At 44.0% G+C, this 12,133-nt stretch overlaps 1 protein-coding gene across 14 annotated transcripts in view; it reads left to right on the top strand.

The window, feature by feature from the left end:
- KDM2B (lysine demethylase 2B) overlaps positions 1 to 9,236 on the top strand; it is a 122,962-nt gene extending 113,726 nt beyond the window's left edge. For all 14 annotated transcript variants that reach the window (XM_082418013.1, XM_082418017.1, XM_082418007.1 and 11 more), the window contains 2 exons: positions 514 to 732; positions 7,925 to 9,236. In XM_082418013.1, the coding sequence (XP_082274139.1) occupies positions 514 to 732; positions 7,925 to 8,106 (401 nt within the window). In that variant the 3' untranslated portion in view covers positions 8,107 to 9,236. The remainder of the gene's footprint in view (positions 1 to 513; positions 733 to 7,924) is intronic.
- Positions 9,237 to 12,133: the final 2,897 nt, after the last annotated feature.

Genomic DNA, 12,133 nt, shown 5'->3' with positions numbered 1-12,133 from the left:
CTGTTCTCAGTTAGCTTTGGGTACAAGAGGGGACCCGTGAGAGAGCAGAGGCTCCCAGGATGCCACTTTGGGAACTCTGTGTGCATCTCACTGCTCCTATGTTAATTTGTCCTTCGTTGGCTTTAAGCCTCAAGCATCGGGGTCAGTGTGGCCGGACAGGGCCTCACGGGATGAAGCCCTCCTAGGTCGGGTTGCAGGGCTCACTGCTCCCCACCAGTACCTTAAATGAGGAATCTGTGGTGACCCAGAGATGCTGTGCTGTCTGTACTCCAACTGGCTGAGCACTGCTGGGTGGAATGCAGGCTCTGTGTTTCTAGGTGTTCTGACTTTTAAAGAATCTACAAGTGTAAAACTTGATGTGGAATATTCCGACTTTTAAGTGTTGGAACCAGTTTTGATCTTTTGGGGGAGACACTCAACGGCTAAATGAAACCCAGGTGTTCCACCTGGCTGGTAGGCCTTGTAAAGTGTCATGTCAGGGTGACATGTTGCCTCTCTGTCCTGCTCCCTCAGGTCAGATGGACAATCGGAGTAAGCTCCGGAACATTGTGGAGCTGCGTCTGGCCGGCCTGGACATCACAGACGCCTCCCTGCGGCTTATCATTCGCCACATGCCCCTGCTCTCCAAGCTCCACCTTAGTTACTGTAACCACGTCACTGACCAGTCCATCAACCTGCTCACTGCTGTGGGCACCACCACCCGAGACTCCTTAACCGAAATCAACCTGTCAGGTCAGTCAGGGGCACCCATCGGGGTCTGCCCAGGACCCCGGGGGACAGGCTGGGCATTCTGCATTCGAAAGGAAATACTTGTGTGCCTGTTGCTATAGGGTCACAGTGTTAGACGCTACGACACACCAGTGAACAAGACAGACCCATGGCCTAGTCTAGAGGGGAAACACACATTAAACAAATAAGCATTATAAGATTTTAAATAATTGCTACCAAAAAATAGTGCTAGTAGCAGTGAGAGCACATGAGCACATAGCAGTGGATCTTGACCCAAAATATGGGCTAGAAAAGCTTCCCTTGGGTGCTGTGGACGACCTGGCGCCTGGCAGCAGGGGGTGTGGGAGAGTAGCTGGCAGTGAGGCCAGGCCGGGCCAATGGAGTAAGCAGCTTGATTTCTGCCATGGTTGTCGTCGCTTACGTGTCCCCCTCCTGACCCTGCTATCAAGGGGCCTGTTGTTGACAAGAAGGAAACCCCACAGTGGAGTCCTCACTCCCCCCACTTACTGATGGGGCTGGAGTTGGTTCCTAAGGACTTGGGGCACAACCAACAGGGAGGTGGACAGAGGCAACGCTGCCCGTTCTCAGCCCAGCTAACCCAGTTCTCGTCTGATCACTCAGGATGGTCAGGTTGGGCGTGTAAGATTTGGACGCGACCAAAAAAAAAAGAAGGAGAAAAGAAACTTTTTTCCTCCAGAAATTACCAAGTAATAAATGATACCCTCACCTCATTTAAATTACATTTTGACAATCCAATCTGATGTCTGGCTTGGTCAGGATTCACATACTGTTTAGCTGTTTCCCTCTCTCCATCCCACGTTCATGCCTGAGAAACGCCTTCCTGTTACCAGTGCCACATCCGAGTGGGAGCTGATGCTGTACCTTAGTGCCTAGGGAGCCCACCCTCCTCCTTGGGGAGTATTGGTGGCGAGGTGGGGGGCAGGGGGGGTGTTGCATTCCATGGAGGCAGAGAACAGAGAGCCACACTGAGGTGAGCTTTCACCAAGACCCCAGCTCCAGGCTCAGCTCGTGGTCTTGAATTGATGCTGGGGCCGCCCCGTGGAGGAGGGCCTGGGGAGCATCTTGTTCTGAAGTGTCTGGTAGTAATGAACTCTTCACTTATTCTCATTTGGTTACTGTGCATGTGTAGCAGAGATGCCAGTATAAATCCCCCTCCCCTGCAGCACAGTCCATGATGTGTGTTTGTATAAATCATCTTTTTGCATTTTGTTTTCCACCACAATCCTTTCAGGTCATCTTTTTGTCTCAGGACCTACGTACAGATCTCTGCGTTTGCGTTAAGAGCTGTGATGTATATGAAGGCCCATCTCTCTCATACCCGGTCTCTTCTAGATTCAGTTCTTTTTAAAATGTTTCCCCCTCCTGTCAGTATAACTAGTTAATGATAAAATAAGTCTCTGCCACAAAATGGATGGCACTTGACATGTTTCCAGATCCTTCAGTGTGGTTGGAGGATCAGGTCTAGTGGCAGAGTGAAGCCGTGGTTGTCTAGTTTTTGATATGCAGGCTGCATTTCGTGTAGAAGTGCTAATTGGGTGCTCGAGGTGGCCCTTTGGCTTCCCCTTCCCTGCCCCTGATTCTCACCTTGAGGCAACCACCTTCAACTCTTGAGCTCTTTGTTTCTGTTTACCTCCATTTTTTCCAAACAGCAAGCCTACATTGCTATTTCTTATTGTTTTTTGTTTGTTTTTCCTATTCAGATGCTCTGTGTTTGTTAACTTGCTATGCAGAGAACAAGGATTACCATTCTTACATTCTCTTACCCTGCTCCTTTTTCTCCCTTCATCTTCCCAATTTGTGGTTAAGTCACTATTATTTACCTTATTATGGCCATGTAAGTATTGTCCACTGTTGAGCCAAAGTGTGTATTATGGGTATGTTTCCTTTCTTGCACATTTTTTTGGTTTGTTTTCCCTAGAGTTAATAATTGCCTCATTTTTGTTTGGTTAGTTTCTAAACAGACTCTGTAACAGACTTGAGTACTATTCTTTCCCCACGTGAACTCATCAGGCCCTCAACCAGTCTGTGTAGGAAACCACCCTCTTGGACTTCTTTTCCTCCTGCTCCCACTTGAACTTGGCTGTCTCTGCCTGCTGCACAGCTCCCGTCCTGGGACTTTCTTGGTTTCTGTCTTGTGCAGGGACCCTTCTTTCCTTGGTCCCGTATCTTCTTTCTTGGTTTATCTACTCATTTGGTAGAGGACATCTTCCAGACCTTATATGTCTGAAAATGGCTGTATTATACCTTCATGTTTAATTGATAGCTTAGCTGGTTATATAGTCCTAGTTTGGGAACCATATTGTTTCACAAAGTGGGAGGCACTGCTCCTTTGGCTTCTGCCTTCCAGAGTTGATATCCAAAACGATTTGATTCTCCATCCTTCAGTGAATATTTTTTTTTCTCTCATTGGAAGTTTGTAGAACACGATCTTTTTATTTATTTAATTTTTTAAAAAATTTATTTTTAAAATTTAATTAATTAATTTGGCTGCGCCGGGTTTAGTTGCGGGATGCAGGATCTTCGTTGCGGCGTGCAGAATCTTTAGTTGCGGCATGTGGTCTAGTCCCCTGACAAGGGATCGAACCTGGGCCCCTTGCATTGGGAGCGTGGAGTCTTAGCCACTGGACCATCAGGGAAGTCCCGTGTAGGACATGATCTTTATCTCAAAGTCTTTTGCAGTTTTTGATGATGAGCCTTGGTTTGAGTCCATTTTCAGGGATTATACTGAGCATTCATGAGCGCTTTCAATCTCTCAATTTGGTTCTGGAAAATTTCCTTGAATTATTTAATTTCCTTCCCTTCTGTTTTCTTTCTTTAGTAGTCCTTTGATACCTTTAATTTTTTTCCCTTTTTCCCACCTCTGTATCTGGTTTTCCTCCACTTATCACAGAATTCATATACAGCTGACCCTTGAACTAGTTAGGGGCTAGGGGTGCAGCCCTCCTTGCAGTAGAAAATCCAAATATAACTTAACAGTTGGCCCTTGGTATCCGCACTTCCTCCATAAACTCAGATTCAACCACTAATTTGTAGCCTGTAATATTTACTATTGAAAAAAATCAGCATATGAGTGGACCCGCACAGTTCAAACCCGTGTTGTTCAAGGGTCAACTGTAGTGAGTTTTTCATTTCTGCTTTTTTTTAGGTTCAAACATATGAGGCTGCTTTTTATGTAGGTCAGAAAACAGTCAAATATTGGCACTTTTCATATGGTTTAGCCTGTGTTTTTAATTTTACAGCTATAGTTTGTTCTCTGAACTTTTGGAAAGTGGCATGTTCTTGTTTCTTGGATCCAGATATTGTCCATCCTGAGGATATTGATGGTTTTATTTTCTTCTCCACATAGACCATACATTCCTTCAGATGCAGTCAGTGGGCCTGCCTAAGGGGCCCTTCTCAGATTTAGTGTCAACATGAGGTTGTCGGCTCAGGTGATTGGAGGCTCTGGGGACACGGTGGGAGCTGGTCTGCTGTGGGTATCATTGGGTGGTCAGCATGGGTTGTTTTCTTTGGGGAAACCCAGACATGACATCTGTCAGTCTTTCCTCTTAAGCTGGTCAAGGTTGCCAAAGGACACTTTTTCCTTGACCTCCCAACCGAAGGGCTCAGGCCGGGCTGCCAGGGTTCTAGGGCTTGGCAGGGAAGGAGTCTGGAGGTCTCGACAGTTAGCAGGTAAATTTCCCTGTAACCCCCATTTTTCATGGGGTGCCCCTACCTTCCATGGTGCCTGGTGGTGCCTGGTCTAGAGACTTTCTCTTGCCCATCAGAGACAAACTCCCCTCTTTTGCTGGGGAAGGGAGTTTCAGCCTCTTACTGCTCCTTAAATAGATTTTCAACCAGTCCTTCTGTCTCTAACCCCATCTTTAGCCCCACTTTCGTTGTACTTGTTGCTTCCAGTACCTGTACCTTTGAGGTCTTCTGTAGAAGAAATCTGCTTCTCTACTTTTCCTTCAGCCAGTTTGGGGTTAAGCTTTCTCAAGTCTAGTGAATTGTTACCTTTTCTCCAGCTTTCTAAATTAAAAAAAATTTTTTTATTGTGGTAAGATACACATAAGATTTACCATTTTAACAATTCTTAAGTGTCCAGTTCACTAGCATTAAGTACGGACATGTAGTTGTGCAGCCGCCACCATCCGTCTTCAGAACCTCTTCTTCACCCTGTCAGAAACTCTGTACCCACTAAATACTAACTCCTCACTCCCTTTCCTCTCCTGCCCCCGGCAACCACCATTCTACTGTCTGTCCCTGAATTTGACTCTTCTAGGTACCCCACATAAGTGGAACCATACAGTAGTTTTTCTTTCGGGACTGGCTTATTATATATACACCACATTTTATTTATCCATTCATCTGCTAATGGACACTTGGGTTGCTTCTGTCTTTTGGCTATTGTCAGTAATGCTGCTGTGAACATGGGTGTATAAATTCATTGTTCTTTGGGTATATAACCAGAAATGGACTGGCTGAATCACATGGTAATTCTGTGTTTACTTTTTTTTGAGAAACTACCATATTGTTTTGCAGAGCAGCTGCACTGTTTTACATCCCTACTAACAGTGCAAAGGGTTCCAACTTCTCCAAATCCTTACTAACATTTTCTGGGGTTTGGGGGTTTTTGTTTGTTTAAGTGAAAACCATGCTAATGCGTATGAAGATCTCAATGTGGTCTTGACTTGCATTTCCTTAATGATTCGTGATACTGAGCATCTTTTCGTTTGCTTATTTACCATTTGTGTATCTTCTTTGAACAAATGTCTATTCACGTCTTTTGCCCATTTTTTAATCAGGTTGTTTGTGGTGTTGTTGAATTGTAGGATTTCTTTATATATTCTGGATATTAATTCCTTAACAGATACATGACTTGCAAATATTTTCTCCCATTCTCTGTGTTGTTTTTTCACTCTTGATAGTGTCCTTTGTACAAAAGTTTTTAATTTTGATGAAGTTCGGTCTTTTCCCTTTTATGGCCTGTGCTTTTGGTGTCGTGTTTAAGAAACCGTTGACAAATCCAAGGTCATGAAGATCTCCCATGTTTTCTTCTAAGAGTTTCATAGTTTTAGCTCTTATGTTAAGTCTTTGAATAATCTTAATTTTTGTATATGGTGTGATGGGGGGGGGGTGGTCTAGCTTCATCCTGTTGCATGTGGATACCCAGTTTTCCCAGCACCATTTGTTGAAAAGTCTGTCTTTTCCCCCACTGAATTGTTTTGGCATCTCACCAAAAATCATTTGACCATTTGAGGGTTTATTTTTGGGGCTGTCAATTCTATTCCATTGGTGTATATGTTTGTCCTTATGCCAGTAACACATGCTGTGGCTTTGTAGTATTGAAATCAGGAAGTGCGAGTCCTCTGACTTTTTCTTTTTCAAGGTTGCTTTGGCAATTCAGGGTCCCTTAAATTTCTACATGATTCTTAAGATGCATTTTTCTTTTTCTGCAAAAAAAAAACGCTTTTGGTATTTTATAGCAATTTCATTGAGTCTGTAGACTGCTTTGGGTAATACTGGCATTTTAATATTAAGTTTTCTAATCCGTGAACATCGGCTGTCTTTCCATTTATATCTTTTAATTTCTTTCAGCGTTTTTAGTTTTCAGTGTACAAGTCTTTCACTTTCTTCATTAAATTTATTACTAAATGTTTTCTTTTTGATGCTATTGTAAATGAAATTTTCGTAATTTTCTTTCAGATTGTTCATTGCTAGTGTTTAGAAATTCTACTAATATTTGTGTGTTGATTTTATATCCTGCAACTTTGCTGAATTAGTTGTGTGTGTGTGTGTGTGTGGAATCCTTAGAGTTATCGCATTAAGATCATGTTGTCTGGAAGCAGAGATATTTTTACTTCTTTTCCATAAGTATCATTTTAAAAAATTTAATGCTTTGATCTGTCTAGAATTTATTTTGTTGTGAGGTATAGGCCACATGGTTTGAGGTTTATAATTCCTTTTTTTTTAAGAGGGAAGGATTTATTTATTTATTTATTTATTTATTTTTGGCTGTGTTGGGTCTTCGTTTCATGCGAGGGCTTTCTCTAGTTGCGGCAGGCGGGGGCCACTCTTCAACGCGGTGCACGGGCCTTTCACTATCGTGGCGTCACTTGTTGCAGGGCACAGGCTCCAGATGCGCAAGCTCAGTAATTGTGGCTCACGGGCCTAGTTGCTCCGCGGCATGTGGGATCTTCCCAGACCAGGGCTCGAACCCGTGTCCCCTGCATTGGCAGGCAGATTATCAACCACTGCGCCACCAGGGAAGCCCTGAGGCTTGTAATTCTTAACCCAGATTGTCCTTTCATTGGACATCTATTTTTCACTCTTAAACAGACTTTGTTTAACCCATCATGGGCCTATCCATAATATTCCCCACACAACCAATTTTAGTGATGATGAGGAAAGGTCTCCAGCTTAATATACCACTGAGATGAAGGAATCATTGGGCTCAGAGTGGGGACTCAGCCTCAGTTGGATGCGAGCTGGCGTTGCAGCCCGTTGACTGAGGATTCAGTTCTAAAAGAAAACAGTGCTACAGAAGCAAAGTCCAAATTGATAGAAATACTCGGTTGAAGAGCACATCTACCGGTGAGGGCATGGTGGAGGGTTCTGAATTCTGGTTTTGCTCCCTGTGGACAGAATCTCTCCGGCCCCTTCTAGCACATGGGTCTCCTGCATAGGTTTGAGGTAAACGTCCCACAGAGGGCAGGCAAGCACACGGGGCCTCCGTCTAAAGGGCTGGTGCCCAGGGGAGTGGGAGGATCCCAGGATGACCTTACAGGCGTCCTCACTCCCCCAGCACTTCTCCCCTGTGAATAAGCAGACAGCACACAAGAACCTGCAGAGAGAGGTGTTCTCAGCAGTAGAGTAGACATGAGAAGCAAGCTATTTTCATATATTGTGTGATCCTATCTTTATAAAACAACATAGACAGGACCTACTGATGTGAGAATATATACATATAAGAGGCGGCCATGGGGTAAGAGTCTAAGCAATTTCACTTGGAATGCGTGGATGCTTTTCAAGCATATATGAAACTTCTGTAAGTGGTAGATGAAACCATTCTGCATTTGAAGAGAGCTTTCCAGCAAGGACAGTTGCTGCTCTGTTGCTGAGTGCCTGGGGCTTGGGGAGGGCCCTCGGCTCCACGCTTCCTCCACCTCACCTTGTGTCCTCTTCCCTGCAGACTGCAATAAGGTCACTGACCAGTGCCTGTCCTTCTTCAAACGGTGTGGGAATATCTGTCATATTGACCTGAGGTACTGCAAGCAAGTTACCAAGGAAGGCTGTGAGCAGTTCATAGCTGAAATGTCTGTTAGTGTCCAGTTCGGGCAAGTGGAAGAAAAACTCCTGCAAAAACTGAGTTAGTCCAAGGACAAGTATGTAAATATGGGGTGGGTGAGGGGAGGGGACGCGGCAGGGGAGGGTAAAAGACTTTACAAAAACTAGGGCTTTTATTTTCAATTTGGAACTTGGAACAACAGACCACAGAACGATTCCATTTTGCAAGTCTCGCTGAGGGAGAAGCCAGTCCGCCACCGTTTTGGGGATGAGTGAGTCAGGCGCTTTCCTTTGGTCTTTCTGAAACAAAACTGCACTGCTTTCTGGACCATTTCTAAGGCAGCCTTTACCAAGAAGACATTCCTGTCGGAGAGGAGGATGGACTTGGGAGAAATTCTCTTACTGGAAGCATGAGCTTAGGAATTTTTTTTTTGGTGGTGGTGTTTTTTGTTTTGGACACCTTATTCCTGGCAACTTTGGGGGTTTTGGTGTCAACATAAAATGGACCACACACCACAGCTGCCGTCTTGACATGTTTGTTTGTTTGGTTTTGTTACATCTTACATTATGCAGAACTATTTTTGTACAAATTGTTTAAAAGTTATTTATGCAAGGTTTGAATGCATACCAGTGTTTTTATTGTTTTGAGATTGCCAACTTTCCTGGTTTCCTTAAGGTAGGAGAGAACTTAACCTGTACTTCATATGAATTCATTTACACACGTGCCCAGATCTGGCAAAACAGGCTAAGACCTTCCAGTTAAAAGCATGTCTAACTGGAAGTTGAGAGCCTGCTTTGTTTGTCAAGAAGTTACATAAGCATGTTGTGGATATGTGTAAATTTTAGTCAAAGTGAGACACTTTGCTAAATTTCCTCTGTATAGAATTCACCTTTCTCTCAAAATTTTAAAATTCAGACTTCAGCCTTTGCACTCAGGAGGGTTTTGCTCCCGCATATGAGCTCTTGTACTCTACACAGATCTAATTTATACAGTGAGTCAAGAAGTTGAATAAATGATCCAACATAGCCTTTCTTTTCCTTTTTTCTCTCTGAAGTGTGAGTTGAGTTCTCGTTTAAGGTTTATAACGTGGCTGTTTCCTAGTTGTAAAGTTATGCATTCATAAGTGCCATTGTTGTAAGGTGGTGTTTTCCTAGACCTTCCCTGACGCGGTTTTACCTTTGTTGAATTTGTATAAACAATTGTACAAAAAAAAACACTCTTGGACTTGGAGGGTTTCTGTTCTAGGGGTGCACTAGAAATCTGACTAGGAAGTCCAGAGGCAGTAGTCTCGATGCCAGTGTATACTGTTTTGAAGGCAAACAAAGTATAATTTCTTATTCATCTGAGAAATGCGGCAGCCCCTTGGTACATGTTTTTTCCATTTTCAGAAAGAGATCTTGCTGTTTGTAGCTAATAAAGATAACAGGAAAGAACTATGCTACACCAATGTCCATGTGTAAGAATTAGGTACGAACTGCCTGAAGGGGCAGGGTGGCTTACCTGTTTGGGTGCTGCTGACCACACCCGTATAAAATAACTTCCACAGCCACTTGGCATTTCCACTGCCAAAGGGGGACAGGGGTTCATCTCCTCAGCCGCCACTGGACGGAACTCAAGGAGGCCACATCCTGCACTGGTAACCTGGGGCTGGGGTGCTGGAGGCACCTGGTTAGGTGGTAACTTCCCCAGGTGGCAGACATAGAAACCAGTGAGAAGTAGACTTTAGATCACAGGATTTTTATACTGGAACAACTGCTCTAGTCATCTGAAAATGAAGATAACCCAGCTTCCTTCCTCAGTCATCAACAGCAACATCAGACTTGGGACGCATGGGACTAGCCTTTCCTGCTATGGTAGTTTCATACTGCCCCTGCCCCCCATCCTTTTTTTTTTTTTTTTGCCACGGTGAAATGGTTTTACATCCCATCTAGTTTGTGCCGCCGCCTATTAATTTAAATCCAGAGATACTTTCTGACTCAAATTGGAGACATCTGAAGCTGTTGCACCCCAGAATTTAACTCAGGAGATGCATTTAAAAGAGGTTAAGATTAGTTTAACACCCTGTGGTTTATTTACAAAAATGTGGCTTACCTTTGCAAGCCTGATCGTTCATCGTGGAGCGCCCACACAAGAGGTCAAGTTGCAGTTTTCCTGGCAGCCTGAGTGCTGTGAGCCTCCGAGTTAAGAGCTACCCTGATGTCCAATAAAGGCATCTTCTCCCTTGGGAACCGTTGAAGGAGGACAGTGGTTTTCAAGTGGAATCTCGGCATTAGAGGGCCCTCTTTCCCCCATAATGTTTCCAGGAGCACACAGGTCGGCCAAGAGAGGAGGTGAAGGAAGGGCTGCCAGGGCTGAGCAGCCGGAGTTACCGTAAGGACACACCATGGTGTGTCGAACAGACTTATTCCTTCAAAAATGAGCTTTAGATGAGGCCAGGCCAAGCTAGATGCTTGCAAACAGCTGCTCTGAGCCCATACACTGTATCTGATGAAGTAATGGAAGGACCATAAACCAGAAGGACCACTTCCTGTGTGAGATCACAACTTCTTAACCCAGGAAAGAGGGAAGGCCGTAACCCTCCTTCCTCTAGGCATCCTGGCCTTTACAAAGGCAGGCACCACGGCCCATCCAAAACATGGAATGACATTCTTCCATCCTGTGAGGACAAGGACAAAGAGACGTCATTGCATTCCATTGTGAACTTCCAGAATTTTATCCATATGATAGATGACCGATTCAGAAAATTAAAAGAGGCATGGCATGCAGCTAGAAAATGCAGATTCCAGGGAGGAATGTTTGCCCTCTGCCAGATAAGTTAGTGCCTTGCAATTCAGTTATTCTAAGTGTTGAGCCTATTAGGCTAAAAATTTGTTGGCTTCTCACTGAGCCAAGGTTATTTCAAAATGCTACCTTAGAAGATCCACCATTAAGAGTTTTTGTTCATTGCTGAAACAAACACCTGAAACTATAGATAAGTCCTAAAAGAAACAGTAAACAAGCTGTTCTAAGCTGAGACTATGAGCAAATAAATCTCAATTTTCTAATTTAAGATACACCAACACCTGCTGCTCAGCTTCTATTTCAGTGTGTTTACCATCACCCACTGGCCTGGATTTGAAGACTTCTCTCCACCAATTTAGGGATTTGTGGGGAACGCTGAACTTCTGGAGTTCACTGTCTCAGGAGAAGTACAGACTAAGTGCTCCTAAAGCTTCAGCAGGGGCTGAGCTTTTACTGTCCATGTGAACTGTAGCCAGTACCCACCCTGGGCTCTTCAGGCAAGCAGAGGAGAAGGGTATTTGAGAATATCCACAAGGCTTTGATTTACATGCTCTGACACTCAAAACCAGAAAACGTAGAAAGGCAACTTTTTTTTCACAGCTAGCCAAACTTTCTGCCTTAAGCACAGCGGGGCAAGACTGTTTACCTCCTTTGCTGTAATTTTCAGGTCTTGTTGATTGACTTCTGGACCCTGAGCACCTGAAGGCATGTGTTATCCACTGCAGAGTCAAAAAATAAAAAACCTACAGGACTCAGCCAAGAAGTTACGTAGTTTCCTAAAAACATACCTGCCCACAAGGCGTGGGAATGAATCCACAGTTGGTCTCAACTAAACCAAAAAAGCACCCTGATTAGAGCTGGACCTAAAAGAAAAGAGATTTCAGATCATTAATGTCCCAAGAACCTTTTAGCATAAGCTAATGTCTCAGGTTTCTCAGTTGTGGTATTAGAAGAGTTAAGAAAAAAACACTGTCATCAGAGCTAGGTTCAAATTCTGATGTGGTGACTTTTTTTTTTTTTTGGCTGCACCACACGGCTTATGGGATCTTAGTTCCCTGACCAGGGATTGAACCAGTGCCCTCAGCAGTGAGAGCATAGAGTCCTAACCACTGGACCGCCAGGGAATTCCCTATGGTGACTTTTTAACTGTGAGATTTTCGACAAGTTCTTTAACTTCTCAGATATTGAGTTCCCCATCTGTGACGTGAGGCAATATCTATTTCAGAATGCTGGAGGTAACCATAAAGCATCTGGCACAATACCTGGTCACAGTATGTGGCAAACATGTAGTTAAATTTACTGGTAAATTAGCAGCCAAGGTAGACAGGTACA

Source organism: Balaenoptera physalus (genome assembly GCF_965194825.1).
Source record: "Balaenoptera physalus genome assembly, chromosome: 12".
Taxonomy (NCBI): domain Eukaryota; kingdom Metazoa; phylum Chordata; class Mammalia; order Artiodactyla; family Balaenopteridae; genus Balaenoptera; species Balaenoptera physalus.
This window is presented reverse-complemented; position numbering and strand designations above follow the sequence as displayed.